Source organism: Alligator mississippiensis, chromosome 11 (assembly GCF_030867095.1).
Source record: "Alligator mississippiensis isolate rAllMis1 chromosome 11, rAllMis1, whole genome shotgun sequence".
Classification (NCBI taxonomy): domain Eukaryota; kingdom Metazoa; phylum Chordata; order Crocodylia; family Alligatoridae; genus Alligator; species Alligator mississippiensis.
This window is the reverse complement of record NC_081834.1, coordinates 41,381,219-41,404,370: the sequence shown is the minus strand read 5'-3', so window position 1 is coordinate 41,404,370 and position 23,152 is coordinate 41,381,219. Positions and strand designations below refer to the sequence as shown.

At 50.0% G+C, this 23,152-nt stretch overlaps 1 protein-coding gene across 1 annotated transcript; it reads right to left on the bottom strand.

The window, feature by feature from the left end:
- Positions 1 to 6,246: 6,246 nt before the first annotated feature.
- Positions 6,247 to 22,512, bottom strand: LOC102573357 (E3 ubiquitin-protein ligase TRIM15). The gene is made up of 7 exons (XM_019477889.2): positions 21,822 to 22,512; positions 18,231 to 18,326; positions 16,473 to 16,703; positions 16,225 to 16,247; positions 15,510 to 15,619; positions 13,988 to 14,029; positions 6,247 to 13,609 (listed from the first exon to the last, which is right to left on the bottom strand). Exons 1-7 carry the CDS (start codon positions 21,981 to 21,983, stop codon positions 13,089 to 13,091), a joined length of 1,185 nt encoding a protein of 394 aa, XP_019333434.1. The 5' UTR covers positions 21,984 to 22,512; the 3' UTR covers positions 6,247 to 13,088.
- Between the last annotated feature and the right edge of the window lie 640 nt (positions 22,513 to 23,152).

The window sequence follows — 23,152 nt, the reverse complement described above, 5'->3', positions numbered from 1 at the left end:
GCGGGGTGGATGGGGAGAGTAGCAGGAGAAGCATCTTACTTGCCTGGGATCTGCTCATCTGAGGAGCAGGTACAACTTCTGTTGCTCATCTTTTAGCAGCATGTTTTGAGCCAGGGAGCTGAAGGAGAGGAGGTGGCTAGGTTCCCTAGGGGGCAGCTCCTGGTACCCCAATCACCCCACCCTACACCCTGGAGAAAGCCTGCACATCCCACAGCAAAGCTTCTGAGGGAGTGGGGGGAGGCTGATTCTCCAGAAGCCAACAAGGTGCTGCCTGTGCTGACTGCTCTGCCTGAGCTGTGCCTGCAGAAATCCAGTGGTGGCAGCTTCTAGTTACCTGGGGCTCTGGGTCTAGACCCTGTTGGCCCATTCATCAGTTTGCCTCTGGTGGTAGCCATGACTCTTCATTCTCAGAGCCCTGTGCCTGGCCAACTCTGGGCTACCCCCGGCTCATTTTCTCTAGCTCTGGTATGGTAAGAGCGGAGAAACGTTCTAGTTCATCCTCCAAAGGGAGAAAGTGCCTTGCATGGACCTTCAGGGGCATCTCTGTGTCCTCTGCAGTGCGGTGCTGCAGATCAGGGCAGTCCTAGGTGCTGGAGCATCCTGTACCAGCCCAGGGGGATTCACAGAGTACAGCAGGATTATTGCTGCAACCAGCCTCTGACTGGAGGAGTGGGGTGATGCGGGGTTTTAGACGTGGAAGTAGGCATGGCTCAAAGAGATTGAAAAATTTTGCATTCACAGGGAATGGTTTGAAGTAGCTGAAATCAGAGTGCTTCCTACCTTGTATTTCTGGGCAGCCTCGTCCATGAGTAGCACTGGGTGACACTTGTGCTCTATGGATCTCTCACAAACCACACAAATGGCCACCCCGTCCTCCTTATGGAACAGGCTACGCTCTTTCTTGTGTCTCTCACACACATCCTCCACTCCAGGAACTAACTCCAAGTGTTTAATGCCTTCTACTACATTTGCCAGCTGCCAGTTGGGACAGATTCCCTTTCCGGATCTCAGCTCTGCAGACAGGACACTTCAGACATCCATGTTCTTCCTATGCCTTACAGTAATCACTGATACAAGCTCAGCAGAAGTTGTGCCCACACTCTACTGTCACTGGGTCTCTCAGATACTCCAAGCAGATGGGGCATTTGATTTCCTCTTGGATGCCCTGCCCTGGTCTTGCTGAGGCCATGACTGCTACTGTCCTCAGGGCACTTCTGGCCTCTCCTGTTTATTTTGCCTGTGGTGTGGAGAACATGCAGTGTATGTAAAGCTCAGTGAAAGTCACATGTGGAGGCAGACAGAAAGGCAGGGCAAAAGCAGGGTATGAAGGGAGGACAGCCTGGGTGGGGAAGCAAAGGAAAGGGGTATCCCAGGTCAGTGGCAACAATCAGTGTCTCTATCGCAATCCCCACTTCTCTCCTGCAGACACCATTAATGTGCACACTCACTCTCCATTTGCTAAAGCCAAATGTCTCGAATCCTCTCTCTTTGTGGGTCAAATTCCACCAGCACCACCCCTTTATGCTGCTCAAGGACAAAGCAGTTAATGTTTGGCCCTGCTGCCCAGGCACAGAGGGCTGAAATCACTCACATACCTGAGATGAGCTTTGTGCCTCCCCTTGGGATGATTCCCTCTGGGAGATCCCTCCAAGCTGCCCAGTTGGAAAGGGGTGTTGTTTACTTGAAGCAGAGCCTGCAAAATCTTCTCCTAAGCCTAGTGGATCTGCAGATAGATTGAACTACCCCATGGGGCTTGTCTGCTCCATAGTCTTTGCTCTGCCAGCTGTCATGCTGCCTACATAAGTCTCTCTAAGAGGGATTGAAACATATTGTGGTTTTCCAAAGTATGTGTGTGTGTCAATATTATGTCATATCCCAGTTAGCATATTTTACCTGTTCGAAATCACAAAGCTTAGCTACTTTCCCATACATTGTTCCCCATGGAGGAATAGAGTCATAGAAAGTGGGGGGTGGAAGGGACCTCAGGAGGTCACATCTTGTCCAACCCCCTGCTCATATCAGGACCATCCCCAAATAGATCATCCCAGCCAAAGCTTTGTCTACCAAGGTTTTGAAACTCCCTAAGGATAGAGCTCCCGGCATCTCTCTGAGTAACTTGTTCCAGTGTTTTACTACCCTCCTAATGAGAAAATTCTTCCTAATAGCTAACTTAACTTCCCTTGCTGCAACTTGAGACTGTTGCTCCTTGTTGTGTCATCTGCCACCGCTGAGAATAACCTAGCTCCATCCTCTTTCGAACACCACTTCAGGTAGTTGAAGACTGTTATTAAGTCCCTCTCAGTCTCTTCTTCTCTAGACTAAATAAGCCCAGTTCCCCCAGTCTTTCTGAATAAGTCATGTTCTCCACCCTCCTCATCATTTTTGTTGCCCTCTGCTGGACTTTCTCCATTTTGTCCATATCCTTTTTGTAGTCAGGGACCCAAAACTGAACACGGTACTCCAGCTGTGGCCTCACCAGTGCTGAATACCAGGGCTGTGCAAAGCTTCAGGTGCTGTTTCAATTCAGAGGAGATGTGGCCTGATTTGGTGGCTGAATCAGGGGACCAATTAAAAGGTCCGAATTGATTCAAAGCTCTCCAAAGCGATTCAGAAAAGATTCAGAGAGCTTCGGCAATTTGGGCAGTCCCCGCTGGCTGCAGCAGGGAGCTGGACCCAGACTCTGTGCTGGTAGGGGGCAGGGGTGGGGGGAAGCTGGAGGAGGGGGGGGGACCATGGGGGGACCCCTGCCAGGCCCCATTCCCTGCCTGCTCCCCCAGTCCCCCTGTGCACCCTCCGACCCCTGCCCGCTTGTCACTGATGAACACATTGAATAAAACTTGCCCCAGAACCGACTCCTGGGGTACTCCACTTGATATCAGCTGCCAACTAGACATCAAGACATTGATTGCTACTCTCTGAGCCCAATGCTCCACCCATTTTCAGCTTGCCTGCAAGAATGCTGTGGGAGACTGTATCAAAAGCCTTGCTAAAATCAGGGTACACCACATCTACTGGTCTCCTCACATCCACAGACCCAGTCACGTTGTCATAGAAGGTGATCAGGGTGGTCAGGCATGACTTGTCCTTGACGAATCCCTGCTCACTGTTCCTAATCACCTTTTTCTCCTCCAAGTGCTTAGAAATGGATTCCTTGAGGATCTGCTCCATGATTTTTCCAGGGACTGAGGTGAGGCTGACTGGTCTGTTTTTCCCTGGATCCTCCTTCCCTTTCAGGCACTATGTTTGCCTTTTTCCAATCATCTGGGACCTCTCCTGGTCACCATGAGTTTTCAGAGATGATGGCCAATGGCTCTGCAGTCACATCAGCTAACTCCCTCTGCACCCTCGGGTGCATCCCATCCGGCCCCATGGACTCGTGCACATCCAGCTTTTCTAAGTAGTCCCTAATGGCCTAACCTGTTCTTTCACTGCTGTTGCCTGCTTACTTCCTCCCCAAACTGAGCTGCCTGGTGCACTAGTCTGGGAGTTGACCTTCTCTGTGAAGATGGAGGCTAAAAAGGCATTGATTAATTCAGCCTTGTCAGCATCCTCTGTCACTAGGTTGCCTCCCCCATTCAGTAAGTGACTCACACTTTCCCTGATCCTCCTCTTGCTACCAACATACTTGTAGAAACCCTTCTTGTTACCCTTCCCATCCCTTGCTACCTGCAATTCCTGACTCCATCCCTGCACTGAGCAATACTCTTATATTCTTCCCTGGCCATTTCTTCAAGTTTCCACTTCTTTTAAGCTGCCTTTTTGTGATTTAGAAGCTCAAATGTAAATATCAGTGAGAGTGCAGGAACAAAGCATCCCAATGCACAGGAAGACTAGCAAGTATGGCAGAAAACCAGCTTGGCTTGGCAGGGAACTCTTCAGTAAACTTAACCCCTTTTAAAACCTGACTGTAGCAGGTGACAAGAAAACAAATGGGGAAGTAACCACATATGTCCTTTTCTGTATGTCTACACTGATATTTACATTTGAGCTTCAGGTCACCCTCAAACAACCTGAATCACATCATCTCTTATCTCAGTTACATCCTACCCTATGCCCACACCAAAGCTGTGCACTCAGTCAAACCCTGTTTCTTAGTCAAAGAGGTCTGAACAGTAGAGCAGGAGATGCACCAGCTTTTTTCAGGACTAACATTTCTGGATGGGCACTGAAATGGCCTATTTAGGAATAATTGACTAGTCAAGGGCATGCTACCTAAAGCCACTCCATGTGAATAATTGTGTTTAACATCACACTGAATATAAACAAGTATAAAAATTAGATCAGAATTACTTTGAAGAATTGTTCCATATTAATATTATATTGATACTTCATAAAGGGCTTGCCACAAGGATCTGGGAAGTAAAAATGAGAAAGAACCACCACAAATAACCAGCTGAGCGTAAGGACCCAAAATCAATCTCATGCTCCATTCTTAGCACATTTTACAATGGTACCCCTGCAATGTACTCATTATCAGCCCCTTTACTAATGTGTACTAAAAATATATAATACATGTATCATGTGTTTCCCTGGGTAAACTCCTTTCACCTTCTCAAAAAATAGGGTTTGTCATACAAATGATGTGAAACTGTGATCCAGCAAACATATCTGTCTCTCCCATGTCATTGCCTTGCATGTGTGTATGCAGTCTTTTCCAGGGAAAGATTATTTTGGGTTGATTGAATAACTTACAGCGGTGGTTAATGAGACATACAGAATAAAGGATAAATGTAAATAAAGCATAGGTGGGCAGTCTGAGAAAAGCAAAAAAGTTTATTACCTTGTGCTCCTGGGCAGCCTCCCCTGCAAGAACCACAGTGTGAGCATGGGAAGATCTACAGATACGGTCAGTACCACAAAAGTTTTGGAGCCTCCCCTTGTTCCTCTCATGCCCACTCCCCTCCTGCTCCTTTACCTGCCAGCCTACTCAGCCATGGGTCTCTTCTCCAATAATCTCCAACTTCCTGTTCTGCCTGGGGTTCTCCTGGGCAAGGGTCTCAGCTTTCAAGGGAAATGGATACCTGTATCTGACTCCTCCTAACACAGGGTGTGGCAGGAAAGGCAGGGATTGTGCTGGCAATGTGGAAGGATGTTAGAAGAACCCCAGACCAGCAAAGCCAGTGGAGTTGCATTTCATACTTTCCATGGTGAAACACTTTGTCCACAGGCAATTAGAGCCTTTTCAGAGGTAAGAAATGAGCTCAGCCACAGGGAAGATGAGAAATGATTTGGTTGCTTGAAGGGAAGGTGCTAAGGCCCTGAAGCTGAACACATTTGTGAGCACTCCATGATTAGCCAAAGCTGAAGCCTAGAGCATAGCAGTAGCTGTGTGCGGGGTACCATGGGAATTCCTTTCATACTGTCTTTTGCTATGCCTGGAAGTTGTTGATCCTGATGATTCTTCTCTTATGAATCATTTCATTTTTCATTCCAGGCAGAAGCCATCCCATCACAGTCTCCAGTGTCAGTTTGACCTCCCGGAGTATAGCTGCAGTGACTTAAGTAACAAGCATAGGCGACTGATAGGAGGTGTACGGGGGTGTGCGTGCCCCCCCTGATGGGGCTGGTGTCCCCCTTGATGGCTGACACTGATGCTGTCCCCCCTGACAGCGTCAGCGGCTTCTGCGGGTGCCCCCCAGGTTCAGGTGGCACCAGTCTCTCATGGTAACAGGTGAATGTGTTTGTTGGTCTCCAGGCAGTTAGGGTAAAAGGAGAAAGAGCAAAGGGCACACAGAATAGCACTATGATTGTGTTGACTAGGAAAGAAAGAAAATGCTCTTAGGAAAAGCAGAATGATGCTCCACCCCCTTGGTTGACCAGGAAGAGAAGCCCCTCCCCTGTCCTGGGGGAGCAAAATGTGACTCACACCTCAAAAGATTGACTCCTCTTCTCTAAGTGACTGGGCCTGGGGGTTCCACATTTCCACATCTTCAAGTCCTTAGTTATCCTATCTTTGCTCCACCCAGGAAGTAGACACAGAACTGAACCTTTACAGACAATCTCCATATGAATAGGAGGCAATTTTGTATAGGAGGAGTTTTCCTGGGAGAAGGCCAAGAATTGCCAAGTTCAGCTACAACAAGGATTTCCAACCCAATGCACTATGTAGTAGAGCGCTGCAATGAGGAACCTGTCTCAGGGACACATGACTTCTGATTGATAATCAACCAGACCACTCATCTGTTCACAGGCCCCCATACAGCACCCCTTTGTTAAAAGCACAAATTGCTAAAGGGTGTAGCAATATGGGGTGGTACACTTTTATTAATGTGATGTACATGAGACAGACACATGCAACCCATCTTGTGTGTTGTAATCAGTCCCCTTCCCAGACCTGTCCTAAAACGGACCTCTGCTCCTCTTTAGTAGGTCTGAAGGACCAGGGATCTGAGCACTCCACAGTCTTCCAAGAAAGGCCAAGGAAGTAATAGCTGAGCTGTTCACAGGCCCAAGTGACTGCCACAGCTTCTGTTTCACTTGAGCATTAAGGATGTGTGAGTCTTCAGATCGTGCTTCGTATCCAGTGCTGCTTAGGACGCTTCCGCGCCTGACGAGGCATGCCCAGATCAAAGTGTAGGCTCAGTTAAGCTGTCTGAATCGGTTCAGAGCGGTTTGGATAGCCAGCCCTTCTCCCTAGTTGAGTGGCCAGGGTTCAGGCGATTCATAGCACTTCTGGCCCCATTTTACAAAGTGCCTGCACTCACCACCTTTAGCAGGGCGGTGGTGCCCTCTCTGTATGAGGCATGCAGGGAGTACTTGAGGGAGGAGCTGCACAAGGCAGGGCCACAGGTAGTCTTGCACTTCACCTCCAACATCTGGAGCAGCCGGGGTGGTGATCATGCCTACCTCTCCCTCACGGGGCACTAGTGCGATCAGTCAGGCTGTTGGTGGGGGTCTACTGCAAGCCGAGGTGCTGGATCACTCTCACATGGCAAGGGAGATCATGGGGGCCAGGAACTGCAGGGGTGGCTCATTGGGAAAGCCAAGCTCACCCGCGGGTTCATGGTCACCAACAATGGGGCCAATATGGTGAAGGCTGTCTGTGATGCCAACTTTGTTGGCATCTGCTGTGTGGGACACAGGCTGCACCTAATAGAGAGGGATGCCTTGGAGGAGGACAGGGCTGCCAGTGACGGCACTGCCACCTCTACTGCTACAAGCCAGCTGGTTTCAAAATGCAGGAAGGTGGAGGGCTACTTCCACTGCAGCAGCAAGGGGGGCAAGATGCTGCGGGAGAAACAGGCAGACACCCCAGGCACCTCTGCACTTTTACCTGCACTGCTACATCCTCCTTTCCCCTCTACCCCCACCCCAGCCTGTCCCTCACCCCTGATGCCTTCATTTCCATTTTCACTGACTGGCTTTCTTGCCTGAATTACGGGGCAGGGCAGCCTCTGCCTCCTTTACTATTCCTTCCATCCAGGACCAACTGTAGGTACTTCCTCAGCCTGACAAAGGGGTTTTCAACCCTAAAGGTTCCTAAGATATATTTTTTTAAGTACTTCTTTTTTTTCCTAATAAACTTATAGACATAAAAACACAAGATAAGCCATCACACACCATGAGTAACATCATATGTCCAACACAACACAACACAACACAACACAACACAACATCTTTACTTCTTGCTGTCAATTGCTTTATAAAAAGAAAGGCTCTGTGACTATTCTGTGTGGGTACCTTTGATGCTGCTGCCGATGATACTGGTGTTGAGCCAGCTAAGTTATTTTACCTGTTGTCACGTGAAGTGGAAGACTAGGCATGAGGCCGTAGGGAAGGAGAAGACCTCACTGGGGCACACTGCCGTGTTGTGCAGAGGCCCCAGCGCCAGGAAGGGTGCACCTTAACACACACACAGCGTCACCCACCCACATCACGAGTTTTGCCTGTCAGCAGCTTGGGGTGCAGGGCTCCAGACGACAGACTTCCCCAGTGTAACACACACAGCTGGCAGGCTTTGTGGCCTGGCAGAGCCCAGCACCCAGGTCTGCACTAGATTTCACCCTCCTGTGCCCCATAACAGACAGAGTCCCACAAGCACCCACCCACATCACGAGTTTTGCCTGTCAGCAGCTTGAGGGGCAGTTCCCCCCAAACCCCTGCACCCATCTTCTTGAAACTTGGAATGATTTGTGGCCTGAGCAGAGGCCACCACCCCTGCAGTTTTCACCCCCCTATGGTGTAACACATAGACATGACAGGAGTTTTGCTTTCAAGAATTTGGGGTGCAGTTCCCCCCAAGCCCCTGCACCTATCTTCTTGAAACTTGGCAGGCTTCATGCTCTTAGCAGAGGCTACCACCCCTGCAAGTTTAATCCAAATTGGAGATAAAACAACAAAGTTATAGATATTTAATTGATCCCCCATTATACCCTATGGCTGGATCTCCAAGGCAGCTCCAAAGCTTCGGAGCCGCTTCGGCCGGATTGAAGCAGCAAACCGATCTGGAGCTCCAGACTGGATGGCTGACATCCGAAGCGGCTGGATCTGAAGCCGGATCGAAAAGCTGCCTACTTGCACAGGCCTACTATTGCATATCCTAATAAAGCTTTCAAGTTACGAGTGGAATTGGTGTCACTTAACCAGAGTTAAAATTGAGTGTAATGCCTTGACAAGTGTCCTAACCTGTAGGCTGTCTGAGCTACAGGACAAAGAGCAAAGGGCACACAGAACTGCTCTATGATTGTGTTGATCAGGAAGAAAAGAAACAGGTTTTAGGAACAGCACAGCCATAAACCACCTCCTTGTCTGACAGGCAGTAGGAGGAGCCCCACCCTGTCCTCAGGGTTGCCTTCTGAGGCTTCTAGCACTTACATCAGCCAAAAGTGCCCATAAAACAGCAAAGCCCAGGCCTATAAACAAACCCTCCATGCAGGCATGGACCATGTACCTACCACTTCTTCCACTTCCAACCTTGCTGCTCTGTGCTGGCTGCACCAACCCTCTCCCTATCCCACCCGATGCCTTAGACTGCCCAGGGCGTTGAGACCCTGCTGAACTTTGAAGTGAGTCACTATTAAAAGGCAGGCAGCCGCCAAAGGGATACAGTGGCAACATGTGGCTGGGTGGGGTACTGGGCTAGAGAGGCTCCCAAGGGGCACAAAGTCCTGTGGGAGAGCTCCCTGCAGGCCACTGAGCTATCTGCTCAGGCACAAGGTAGTGATGCTTTGCTCTCCTCTGCTCTGCCCATCAACAGCCTCATTCCAACAGTGGATCTTTAATCAAGCTCATGATTCCTTAGTTTTTGAGGGACAGCTTGTTTATCAGTGCAGACATTACAGACAAGTGTGTTTAGCTTTTTTTATGGATAGTTGGCAACTCTGATGGCAGGACCCAGGGAGACCTCCCAGCACCTGCAGCAGCAGCATTCACTGCAGCTGCTTGCTGGAGTCTGCAGTAAGACTTCCTTTCCTGCAGCCTGTTTTTGCAGCAGCTGTCAAAGTCTGTCTGCACTCCTTGTCTGCTCTCTGGCATTTTCTCCCCAGGCACCAAATTTTCTAACTATACCTTCATGAGGCATCTACTTCTTCACATGGATAATGGGGAGGAAAGAGTCTGTGGTTTCTGTCCCCTGCTACAATGATTGATAGTGTTTTTTAAATCCATGCTTGTTTAATGCAAAAGGCATAAACCATCCTCGGATCAGGGAGTGCAACCTGTGACTCTCCCTTTCCAGTCAAGTGCCCTGCCCAAGAAGCTATAGAGTCCCATGCCTTCTTGCCTGCTCTCCTTCTGGCTTTGTGAATACCACACCTTTGGTTCCTCAGTGCCCCAGCTTCAACGGGAAGAAAAGGGGGGAGGAGGCTCACCCAGAGTCTTCTATACCTGCTGGATAGAGAACTCTTTGGGCAGAGGTAAATTTAAGGGTGAAGCCCTTCAAGAAGAGGGGAACCTAGGAACAAGGTCTCTCACTCCCTGAGCAAGTGCTGTAACCTCTGTGCTCTTGTACAAAGGTGTCTGCAGCCAGAAGGAAGAGAGGAACGCAGGCAGAGTGGCTAAGAGGAGGAAATACCCAGCTGCAGGGAAGTGGTGCTCAGGTCTGGCCCTCTCCTCCAGTGGTGCGGAATCGTCTCACAGCTGCTCATCCAGTGAATATTAAACGCAAGGTGCAGAACAGTCAAGGGAAGTAGGTCCCTGCTTGTTTCTCCTCCTCCTGGCTTCACAAATGCTTCCTTCTGGGCTGTTAAGTGGCCCAGCTACAAGAGAAGGGTTTTAGGAGGCACTGGGTGATGCCTAACCCAGGGCCGTGTCATTACAGCAATTTGGTGTAAAACAGGAGGTGCAGAAACTGAAGCCCCTTCTTGCTGGGGGAGCCTTGAAACTGGATTTTTCATTCTTTCAACAAGTGCCCTTAACTACTAGGCACTGGGCTCAAGTTTGAACAATATTTCTCATCCTTCACTTTGCTCTCAATAGATATGTGTCATCTTAGTTTGCCCCAGATGGAAATAGAGCCCAGCCTGTGTCAGTGTCAATGTTGCAGTTGGGCAATTCCACAGGTGCATGAAGGTGAAATAGGATTTATCCAATTATGTCACACATGGCCAGTTGAGCCCAGCTCCTTAGTCAAAGGGACTGGAAGAATGGAAAGACAGCTCAAGGCGGAAAGACATGGATATTTCTGGCAGTTTTCAGGAATAAAGATTCAGATTGGGCAAGGAAATACTTTATTTCTGAACAAAAGGTTGGAGGCATATGTTACCTACAGCCATTCCACATCCTCATGTTCCACATCCACAACCCCATCCTTACTTCCTCCGAGTAACAGGGGGGAGGGCCCCCTCCTATGCATACACAGAAGAAAAAGGCAGTCCTGGGCATGGCTAAATCAGATAACAAACCCTGCTCCTGTTAACATAAAGACCCTGTTGTGAGTTGGCAAAAACACCATTTCTGACAGCAGCTTGCCAGGCACAAGGGGAAAGGGAATGGCCCCAGAAAGCAGGAGGTTTGCCCACCCTTGCCCCATGTCTCTGGCTCCTTGCAGCCCAATCTCTAGGTTTATTTGGAATTTGTTACCATTCCTGCTCACTTCATGAAGGTGAACAGAAGTGACCCAACAAGCATCTCCACCCCTGTGGTTCACAATTTGGTGCCTCCCCCATTTCTAAAAGCCTTAGCTATGTGCTCTGTCTGCCTCCCTGTTCCACTGACAGGCAGGGAGCTTCCACAGTGTCTTGAAAGAGATCAGCACCTCTTCTATATCAAAACTAGGAAACTCGAGAGCTAGTCCAGGAGAATGCAGAGGGCTGCCCATAATGGAGTGTGCCTTGCTGAGCTGTCGCGAGACCACAGGTAAGTCCAACACAGACAAAGCCACAGCTTTGGAAGCTTTGGTAACAGGGTTATGAAGGGGACTGTGTTCCTGCACTTAGAACCTGCATTGCTATGGTTGGTCCATGAGACTTTACATTAACACTAAGGTCTCCCTGGAGCGCTTAGTTTGCAGAAGCAAGGCTGTGAGGTTGAGAAGTGCGATGAGATTAATAAAAATAAAAACAGGTCTACACGTGCAGTTAATATACCTGAATTTGCTGCACAGAAAATTCAGGCACATTAAAGTGCTCCCAGGAGTGCTCCCAGCATGTGTGCCTGTTTCTGGAGCAAACTGAGCCCAACAGGAGCTCCTGCCCTGCTTTACCCCAAGCTGGCAGGGGGCACTGGTGGTTAGGTTTGGGCTCCAGAGGTCAGGGGAGCTGTCCTGGCTCTGGGGGCAGCTCCCTGCCAGTGCCACACAGATTAGAGCAGGCAGCAGTTGTGGCCCCCTTCTGCCTGGGCTGACCAGGAACAATATGCTCCAGGTCAGCATCTACACATACAGTACCATTTCCAGTACCTGTATCTATTGGTAGTAGCAAACAGTGCTACTAATCTAATATACAGTAATTGCTGTACACTTATAAACAGTGACTCTTTTCTGCACATTATTCAAATGTGCAATTAAGCATCTCATGTAGACATACCTTTTAAGTGCCTCATGGCAACATGAAATGGTTCAGCCTGAGTCTGTGACTATGAATAAAAAGAGATATGACACCCCTGTCCATCCAAGTTGAGATTTTCAGAAACACGTACCTGATTTTGGAGCCCACTGCCTTTTCATGGGATTTATACTCCTAAGATATTTCTCCAGGTTTGTAAAAGGTCTATAAAGTGAAGGCTAATGGAGCTCCCACCCCAATCAACTCCCAAACTGCTGCTGGTGGGGAGCAAAGGGGCTCTCATGTAAATAAGAATGTGCCCCCGGTTTTTAACTCAAGTTCCTTTTAGGTGGGAAGATGCTGCAAAGAAAAGAAGAGGTGTCCATCCCACAGGGGACATCCTGCCCACATCATCCAGGACATGGGACAGAACCAGGCCAGGTGAGATGCAGGGAGAGAAAAAGGAGATTTAAGATCAAGGGGTCAAAGGCATTTTTTTTTTTAAAGTGAAGGTGTTTGTTCAAATTTCTGCTTCTGTCAACAGTCCACGTGTCCAGTGCAGTGGAGCTGTTGTTGACAGAGGAAGTTGAGGGAAGCAGGCACCTATCCCTAATGGAAACTGGGGCACTACAGCCTCTAAAAACCCTTGCCCAGAGGCCTTGGATGCAGACTGAAACCAACCCAAATTTAACTGTGGTCAGAAGCACTTCCTCATGGGTAGCCTCTGTCAGTGCTCTGGCTCTAGCCCCGCACAGCCCTACACACGTGTCGTATAGCACGGGCCTCCCTGACCAGAGGATGCTAAGGGGCACTTTGCAGGGCTTTACAGAGATCCCATGGGCTGCTCTAGACTGGAAGCAGGGCACAGACTCCCCACCAAGGGGCTTCCTAAAGGGGAGACTGTGTGGCCAGTCCTGCTGGAGTCCTCTACAGCCATAGCACACAGGGGCAAACCAGCCTGGTGATACCTGCTGCAATAGGATTGTGTAACCAGACTGTGCCCATTTATCTACTACAGCTCCAAGAGTGACAGATGTGCAGACATGGGGGCTGGGAGAGGGTACCTGTCCCCCCCTCCCCTCTCCCCCCCGGGATCACAGAGAGTAGGAAGCTGGAGTAGATACTTCAATCATTCCCTGTGGGACATCTCCCCTGCCCACCCTCATTTCAGTGACACAGTCTAAGCTCGGCTCCAGTGCCCTTAAGCCAGAGCCAGGGCCGGATTCTGTCTCCAGCAAATGAGGCTAGCAGGAAGGTGAAGATCAGGGCCTTGGTATCTCCATCAAAAAATGACACATTCTCCCCTGCACAGTCCAGACATACCCAGACCCTGTTGGGCACCTGATGCTCAGACAAGGGGATGGGAGTAGGTGCAGTGAGAGCCTGGAACTGATGAAACCTACGCTGCACAGCCCAGATCCCGTCCTCAGGCCTAAGGTGGATCTTTCCCTTTCTTCTCACAGACTCTTTGGCAACCCCCATGGCCCAGAATATCCCTTGCTGCACCTCCACCTCCCAGCAGTGTCTCCCCGAGATGAATCCCTCATGGCCCAGCACACACAGCTCAGAATCAAATCTCTCAGGATTGTCAGGCAGCTGCTGCGGTGCGTCTGCCAATCTGACACTTCTCCTATCTGCAGAAAGGAGGAGCTGGGGATTTGCAGTGTCTGGATCCAGAGTCACCTTCACTGGGAGAGAGAATCACAGTGTCAGGGAAGAGCTCAGCTCTGGGGCAGGCAGGGGCTATTTCTTCACCCTCCCCACAACTCCATCCTTCCTGGCACTGTCCTGAGCCCCAAGAGCTGCCTTGGCCATGGGTCCCTGAAGCTGAGCAGAGATGGCCCCACAGCTCCTCAGCCTAGCGCTGGGGAGAGCCCCTGCTCTGGGAGAACAGGGAGGATGGGGCACCAAATCCACAGGTGAATGCAGAAAAATCCTGGCCCAACCCCCCAGGTCACAACACAGAGGGGTTAAGTGTTGGGCTGTGAGAGTATTCATTATGTGAGGGAAGGGGAGTGTTGCAGTGGGATTTTTCTGTGAATACGAACATCTTCAATAGCACTTACCCTTGGAGTACGAGCCCTCCTCCAGATAAGATTGAAGATTGCCTGGAAGAACAAAAAGGTCACAGAGGATGTACACAGGGTATTGGAAGGGTAGCCACTGACAGGGATGTGCTTTACACATTTATCCTATGGTTGGTGGGATAGGACATACCTGGCACTGTCTGGGGAAGTCAAAGATTTGGCCAAAGTTGCCCCTATACTCTAGTGACCCTTAGTAGGGCCTTGCAAGGATAAAATACACCATAGGTTGAGCTTCATGCAAGGCATTCCCTCTATCTCTGGTCTGACCCTCCCTGTGACTCTCTCAGCCCCATGTATTAATTTTGTTGTTCTGATACAAGTGTGAATGAATGAAGTGTGATACAAGAATGAATGAAGGCTGAACTCTATTTGGGTTGCTTCATCCAGATGGCAGTTTTCCATTCACAGAACTGCAGCTTTTGGCCATTATGCACAGTGGACAATCACATATCCCAGGTACCATGGACACAGAAGAGTCCATATGGCTACCAAACATGTACAGTAGGTTGCGGCCCAGCAGAGTAGATGTGCAGCTTTGTCTGCATCTATCTAGGTGAGCATACAGCTTGCCATGCCTGCCAGGCAAGACCAGTGTCTAGAAGCAGCCCCGGATGAGGGAGCTCCCATATCTTATCCTGTTAACACAGAAATTCAGGTACTTGGTCAGGTAGAAGAGAGACGAGGACACTCCAGTCACCTTACAGTAGGGCAAAATTGCCTCCGTCTGATTCCTCGGCCCCGTGATCCCACTGCTACTCCACAGGTTGGCTGCCAAGTTGGCTCCTCTCCAGCCCTCCTTTTAGAACTGGTGCCATGGGAAGGGGCAAGAGGGTGATACATGGGGCCAGGAGGAAAACAGAGATCTGGAAGGTGACTAGCGTGTCAAAATGGCTGCTGCTCTTGGAAAAATCAGGTCCTGGTTTCCAGCCTGGCGATTTCCACCAATGGGAAAGAAACCTCCCTGCACCTTGCATCCAATGACTGTTAGATGCAAGGTGCAGGGGCTCAGCTTCAGGAAGAAGGTTGGGGATCGGCCTGGAAATGATGTAATCTTTTTGGCCTGGTGGTTTGGGCAGTGTCTTGGGAAGTGAAAAAAAAAAAGCACATTCTTATCGCCTCCATCTGCAGGGGCCAGACCATGTATCTTCTGCTTCCTGGGTCAGCACCACAACCTCTAGGTTTCTGAGCTAAAACATGAAGATTGAGAAACTTTCTTCTTTTAAGTGTTAGATTTGCACTAGCTACATCTATGATTAACTACATCTATATGGAGCCACAGACCTGACTGGACAGCACACAGCCCCCTGGGTATGCATAGCATTACTGTGGAGGGTAGAATGGGATTGCAAACTGTACTTAGGTGCCAAAATTGACTCTTGTGTGGCTGGGTACATGCCCTTTGGGGGTGAAGAGTGAAACAGGATTCTAACCACTCAGAGCTTGTCTTCTCTCCACACACAGGAGCACATCCCTTTTGTTCCCCAACATCCCTGCTCAGTACCTTGAAACATGCTAACTTTCTCCCTTAGGTTTAGTTCAGAGCAGCTCTTGAGTCTTGTTTGCAGCTCAGGGAAAATCCCCCTCAGCAGCTGGAACTTCCCCTTCTTGCACCTGGGAAAGGCAATTCATAGAGTCATAGAAAATTAGGGTCAGAAGGTACCTCAGGAGGTCATCTAGTCTGCTCCCCTGCTCAAAGCAGGACCATCCCCAACTAGATCATCCCAGCTAGGGCTTTGTTGAGCTGAGTCTTAAAAATCTCCAAGGATGGAGATTCCACCACCTCTCTGGGTAACCTGTTCCAGTGCTTCACCACCCTTTTAGTGAAAAAGATTTTCCTAATATCCAACCTAAACCTCCTTTTCTGCAGTGTCATTCCATTTTCTGCTGGTACTCAGCCTTTACTAGCTGGACAGACCTGCTGCCACAGGAAAAGGGCAGCCCAGACAGTAAAGGTGCCAGCTCCCTTTATACAAGGGATTAATGTTTTGCAGCTCTGAACTGTCTATAGTTTTCCTTGGGATCAGACAAGATCCTTCCCACTCCAGGGAGAATCCCAGAGTTTGCATTAAATGACCCCAGGATGGATCATTATCAGAGATCTGTGTCATAGCAAAAAGACTGCCCTGCATGCGGTGCTACAGTGTCCCTGGAATATGTGGTCATATCACAGTGTCCAGGCCCCTGCCCACCCTTGGAAGTGAGAGGGAGCCACGTACCTGCTCAATGTGCTTCTAATGCCCTGGAGGGAAGAGAGAAAGAGGAAAGAGAGAGCTCAGTGCCACCTGCCACAACTGGGGTCTCTCCTGTTCTAGGGGCAGGTGCAGTCTGCCTGACTGAGTGCAACACACCAGTATCTAGATAAATATTTCCCTATTACAACACCCCCCCCCCCCCCATCAAAGCCTATAGTTTAGGCCTTCCCCATTTCCTGCACAGGGACAGGAGGGGTTTTAATGTGTCTCACCTGCAGGAGGTCCCTTGGTGGCTTCTGGCACTGGCACTCCATCTCTCTGATCAGGTTGTCAAGATGAGAAACCTCTTCAGAGACTTTGGTGACAGTTTCCTCATGACTCTTCTCAATCTCCCTCTCCAGCTCTGCCAGCTGAGCCAGGAGAAGTCGCTCCTGTTCCTCGATGAACTGGTGCAGTCGCTGAGATTCAGACACAACCTTCTGCCTCTCAGCCTTTGTCTTTGCCTGCAAGCAGCAGTGGGAAGCCAGGAAATAGAGGTCAGGACCTTTGAGGAGAGTCAGGTGCCACAATTAAAGGCTTTCTGAGCCTTAAAATCAGACCAGTTAGTCCCCTGGAGCTCCTGTGGTCTTGAAAATATGTTGGGTCTTACAGCATCTCTGCTCCTAGACCTGCCTGGCTGCAGACTCAGGCATCCTGCCTGGTTTCTGTGCACTTAGTTCAACTTAGAAAGTTTTCTTTCTGCAGCTTTGAGGGCTTCAACATAATGCAGCAGGCTTACCATTCCAAGCTTGGCTTGAGTCCCAGGCTTGAGATCCTGCTGTTTTTATTGGTGGAGTCCATTCACAAATCAGGAGGCAGCAAGAGAAATAAAGTCACACCCCTTTCCTGACGGGAGGGGGAGAAGAGCTCTTCCGGACCTGACTGGAGACTATAAACTGTCCGGTCCGGAAGACTTCAGCAGCAGAGCCCTGGAGCGTATAAAAGGAGCTGTGTGCCCAGCAGGAGGGAGATGTGTAGGGGACAGAGAAGAGAGAAGAACGGGGCTTAGAAGAGCTGAAGAGAGCTGCTCCGTAGGGCTGTGTGAAACAGCACTGTTCCGTTTCGCCTTCAGTTTTGACGGCTCGAAGGAACAGTGTTTCGTTTCAAATTTCATTTCGATTTGAAACAGCTGTTCTGTTCCATTCTGTTAAAACTGAAAGGCTGTTTCAATGCTGTTTCGACGTTTCACTGCGGGTGGGGAGTCAGCCCAGCTGAGTTGACTTCCCATCCCTGGCACTAGCTTGGGGGGGGGGGGGAAGAGTCAGCCCACCTGCAATCGGGCACAGGGGTGGAGAGACAACCCAGCTGAGCTCACTCCCACCCCCAGCGCTGCAATCGGGCATGGGGGTGGAGAGTCAGCCCAGCTGGACTCACTCCCAACCCCCGAGCTGACTCTCTGCCCCTCAGCCCGATCGCAGCATCGGGGGTGGGAGTGAGGCCACCTGGGCTGACTCTCTGCCCCCCTACCCAATCGCAGCGTGGGGGGTGGCAGTGAGCCCAGCTTGGCTAACTCTCTGCCCCCCCGCCGGATCACAGCACCCCCCATCAGATTGCAGTGCTGGAGAGGGGAACTGAGCCCTGGCTACATATATATATATGGTATAGGGTTTATTGTTTTGTAAATTTGTACATATATATGTATATAATATATGTCCTTACCCTTTAATGATTTTGTTGTAATAATAAATTTGTATATAGTTAAGTAATTGATTGATTGGGCCTGACTCTATAGGGGATGGAGGTGGCCACTGGCCTGTTGTATCCCTCCATACCACACTGCCCTGCCAATAATTCCCTCAGTTGGAACGGGGAGTACAAACCTATGTACACCCGGGTTAAATTATGTAGGAGAGAATTCAGTAGCTCTCCCCATGCAGAGCAACACACAGTAAAAAAACCCAGCACTCATATTTCCACCAAATGCACAGAGAAGGCATCCTCCCCTCCAGCTTCCCATGTTGCCCTGATCACCAGTAACCAGGAGCACTGACCTGATATTCTTGGTGTTTCTGACTCTCACTCACTCTCAGGGCTTCAAGCCTTTTTCTCTCTTCCCTCAAAATCTCCAGTTCATCCTGAATTTGCTCCTGAAAGAAGGAAAATACTTTGGGTGGGGTGAGTTTTCCTTTGGGGATGGAGAGACTGGGATGTCTTCTCCACACAATCAAGGTACCTCCCCTGCTGTAATTTCAGTGACTGTCACATTGTTATTGGCCAGCTCTCACATGCTTTGTCCTGGTGACCCTGCCAAGTTTCTGATTCAGTGATATTCAAATTAATAATACAGGACTGTATAAAAGCCAAAAGAAGTCACAGACTACATGGTAGTTGGCTCTTCCCAGAAAATGTTATCCTCAAAGGATGAGCTATTGCCCATGGCTGGAATGAAGTGAGTGTCAGACACCAGCATTGCCAGTTACCAGACACTGCTCCATCTCCTGTATCCCCAGTTCCTGCTGGCTCTGGAGCCCAAGGAAATTTAAGAGCAAAGGGTGACATCATCTCATGTAGGTTTAGGGTCCCATATACAGCAGCAGCTACATTAACCAATGTCCTACAGAGCCCAGACCATATCTACATCTGTTAGCAGGTGGGGGATGCAGATCCCAGCACAACACTAGATTAGGTGTTTGATTCTGAAAGTCGGAAAGGGAAGGCCATGTTATGCTTTATGGCTCCACAATGGTGGGGAGATGAGACTAGTTTACAGGGCTGGTATCTTTATTGTTCTGAACAGGAACCAAAACTGAAGACCCTAAGGAGGCACACAGTAGAGAAACATGTAAAGAAACAGTACCATATATAATGGCTAACACACAATATATCACGGGACAAAGTACTGACCGCATCTAAATCTCTGTGAATTCTGATCTCCAGTCTTGAAGACCAGAGGAACCTTGGAATGAGTTATAATAAAATAGAAGCCAGTCCCTAACAACTCTTTGGTCTTTATGACCAGCCAAAGAGGCCTGGAAATTCCTGGGCTTTTAAAAAAGTTCTGTCCTCTCTCGTTTTAAAAAAAATCTCAAAGAAATATCAAAACTCTGAGGTTCAGAATTGTTTCCCCAGTCACACACTTAAAAATTCTCTAACATGCCTCATAAAGGCTCCCAGGGAGAAGAGAACCCAATTTTAATGTTCAAAAAATAGTGGGAGGTTCAGAAGCATAACAAACTTTTTGAGCTTCTGGGGCAGGGCCAGAGGAGGGGGAATTGTAATGACCACAGGAAATCAGGGGTGGATGGGGAAACAGGCGGGAGAGGGAAAAGTGACTTACCTACCCAGGCTCTCTACACTTAACTGGATGCTACAGCTGCTGCTGCTCCTCTCTTAGCAGCATGGGCTGGACAGCTGAGCTGAAGGAGAGACAGTTGTGTGGGCTCCCTAGAGTGGCAATCTAGGGAGGTGGGAGAGGTGGGAGAGTCTAAACACCTTTCCTCCCCTGCCCTAGCTATGCTACTGGGGGAGATCATGGAGAAAAGCACAGAAACAATGCATTGAATTGCTAATTCAAAATCCTTCATGTACCCCGAAGAAGAAAGAAGGGAAAGCGAAGTATCTCTAATGTTGTATGTCCTGGCTAGCTGGTGCGCTCCTGTAATTCTCTCTCTATAATGTTCTCAGTGAGAAGGCCAAAACAGCATAGAGCCCAAAGATAACTACACTGACCGGTAGGGGCCGGGAAGGGCGAGAAAATGCGCGGTGGAAAACCACCCGTGTGGTTCGTCAGCCGCACCTATATCCAGCTGGGATCAGGTGATGTCACAAGGAGACACCACCCGGCGGAAATAAAAAGCAGCCCCGAAGGCGCAGGATGAATGCTGAGGAGTGGAGGAGCCATGGGAAACCGTGGGGTGGAGAGTGTCCAGCCACTGCAGCCACCGGCAGCAGCAGAGGCGGCAGCAGAAGTGGCAGCGGCAGCAGCAGAAGCGGTGGTGGCAGCAATCAGATCCGCGAAGGAAGCCCAGCCGGGATCAGAAGCCTGGCAGAGATCAGGAGAGCCGGCAGGGAGGCCGGCAGAGGCTAAGGCGGCAGGATCTGCGAGGAGTCCCCATGGTGGAAAGAACCAACGGGATCAACAGGACTACCGAGGAGGGCGGCGGTGACCGCAGCGGTAGCTAGCGTGGGAGCCCTCATCAAAGGCAATGGGTGCCGCGGCTCCAGGGTGGAGGCGGATACTGGAGAGAAGGGGAGAGAGACCCCGGTGGGGGTGAAGGCTTGGATCCCGACCCAGAGGGCGCGGGACCCTAGGGGCATCAGAGACCAGAAGGGTGTGGGACTCCCTCCTGTGGGTGTTCCTCTTCTTGTTTTTCCCCTTTTTGTCGTGCTCCCCTGGCAGTTGCGTTATTAGCTTCTTGATTTTGTTTCATGCCAGGTCACCTTAGGGTGAGGGGTTTGCAGTGAGGGTGTTAATCATATTCCCTTTTAGGGTTTGTCTATTTTCCGTCCCCTAGCAAGAGCGGGTTAGACGGGACTTAGTCCAACAGTGAGAACAGAACTGCAGGAGGACCCAGTAAAGGCCAGCGGCTTCAGACGTAGGCGGCTCAAGGCATCAAAGAAGACAAGCCCAAAGGCTGACAGTCACCAGACCCTCCAGGTCCAGCCAGGGCCCAGCGGGCTCATTGGCAGGAGAAGCTGCGGGGACCAGGGAAGATATCAGCAGGGAATAGCCGCGAAAGGATTTGGAGGCCCATCTTGAAGGTTGGCGCATGGCCAGGGTATAGGGGAGGTTGGAGCCCCGTCAACATCCACCGAGACACATGACAGCTCTGGAGGCATCCTCAGAGGGGGACCCCTTCCACTGAAGAAACATTCAAAGTCGTGGCAGGAGAGTTTGGGGGTCACCCTGAAGGCAACTGAGGTACCCTCTAGGATCTACACGAAGGTCCCTGATGAGCAAGGTCAGCGACTCAGGCGAAGGTGGCGCAAGAGCTTACCATCGAGAGGAGGCAGGCACAAAGCTATTTAACCAAGGAAAACACAGCACAAATGTAGCTGGGGGAAAACCCTGTAAGGACCCATCTGACATTTTTCCCTTTCCCTCTGGCAATGATAGCAGAGGTCCTCCAGGAGCCAACAAAGTGCTCCCTGTGCTGACTGCTCTGCCTCAGCTGTGCCTGCAGAAAACCAGTGATGGTAGCTTCTATATAGCTGGGGCCTAGGCCTAGACTCTGTTGGTGCATTCATCAATGTGCCTCCAGTGGTAGTCATGGCTGTTCATCCTTAACGCACTGTGTCCAGCTGCCTATGGGCTGCACCTAGCTCATTCCTGCCACCCCTGGTTTTGCAACAGCAGGGACATATGATAGTTCATTCCCAAAGGGAATAAATACCTTCCACGGCCTTTCAGGAACACCTTCCGATAATTCTGAGTGCTGCAGGCCAGGGCCGTACCAGTGGTTGGCTCTCTATGCCAGCCCAGAGGAAGTCATTGAATACAGCAGGATTATTGCTGGAATCAGCTGCTGCAAGGGGAGGGGGTGGGGCAGGGGCACTTGGAAGTACTCATGGCACGGAGAGGCTGAGAATTTCTGGCCCCACAGTGAATGGTTTGAAGGAGCTGAAATCAGAGTGCTTCCTACCTTGTATTTCTGAGCAGCCTCATCCATGAGCAGCATTGAGTGAGACTTGTGCTCTGGGGATTTCCAGCAAACCACACACACGACCACCCCGTCCTCCTCACAGAACAGGCTCAGCTCCTTCTTGTGTCTCTCACACACATCTTCAACTCCAGGAAACTCCATTTTTTTAATGCCTTCTACTACATTTGCCAGCTGCCAGTTTGGAATATGATTCCCTTTCTGGATCTTGGCCCTGCAGACAGGACACTTCAAAGGTCCGTGTTCTTCCCATTTCTCACAGTAGTCACTGACACAAGCTTGGCAGAAGTTGTGCCCACACTCTAGTGTCACTGGGTCTGTCAGATACTGCCAGCAGATGGGACATTTGATTTCCTCTTGGATGCCCTGCCCTGGTCTTATAGATTCATAGATTCATAGATGTTAGGGTCGGAAGGGACCTCAATAGATCATCGAGTCTGACCCCCTGCATAAGCAGGAAAGAGTGCTGGGTCTAGATGACCCCAGCTAGATACTCATCTAACCTCCTCTTGAAGACCCCCAGGGTAGGGGAGAGCACCACCTCCCTTGGGAGCCCGTTCCAGACCTTGGCCACTCGAACTGTGAAGAAGTTCTTCCTAATGTCCAATCTAAATCTGCTCTCTGCTAGCTTGTGGCCATTGTTTCTTGTAACCCCCGAGGGCGCCTCGGTGAATAAAACCTCACCAATTCCCTTCTGTGCCCCCGTGATGAACTTATAGGCAGCCACAAGGTCGCCTCTCAACCTTCTCTTGCAGAGGCTGAAAAGATCCAGTTTCTCTAGTCTCTCCTCGTAGGGCTTGGTCTGCAGGCCCTTGACCATACGAGTTGCCCTTCTCTGGACCCTCTCCAGGTTATCCGCATCCTTCTTGAAGTGTGGCGCCCAGAATTGCACGCCGTACTCCAACTGCGGTCTGACCAGCGCCCGATAGAGGGGAAGTATCACCTCCTTGGACCTATTCATCATGCATCTGCTGATGCACGATAAAGTGCCATTGGCTTTTCTGATGGCTTCATCACACTGCCGGCTCATGTTCATCTTGGAGTCCACTAGGACTTGGTGAGGTGAGGCCATGGCTGCTGGTGTCCTCAAGATACTTCCGGTCTATCCTGTCTATTCTGCATATGGAGAGAGGAACATGAAAATTATGTAAAGTTTAGTGAACGCTATATGTGGAGGAAAACAGAAAGGCAGGAAGAAAGCAGGGTGTAAAGGGAGGACAGCCTGAATGAGGAAAGGTTGTGTCACACATGCAAAGGAAAGGGGAATCCCAGGTCGGTGACAATAATCAGTGTCTCTCTAGCAATCCCCACTT

What these genes read in the sequence shown, in the direction of transcription:
- LOC102573357 (XM_019477889.2), bottom strand. Translation starts at nt 21,983, where the DNA reads ATGGAGTTTCCTGGAGTTGAAGATGTGTGTGAGAGACACAAGAAGGAG. An exon ending in CACCAAGGGACCTCCTGCAG is followed by an intron (nt 16,248 to 16,472) that starts GTGAGACACATT and finishes TCTTCCCTCCAG; the next exon opens with GGCATTAGAAGCACATTGAG. An exon ending in ATTAGAAGCACATTGAGCAG is followed by an intron (nt 15,620 to 16,224) that starts GTACGTGGCTCC and finishes TGCCTTTCCCAG; the next exon opens with GTGCAAGAAGGGGAAGTTCC.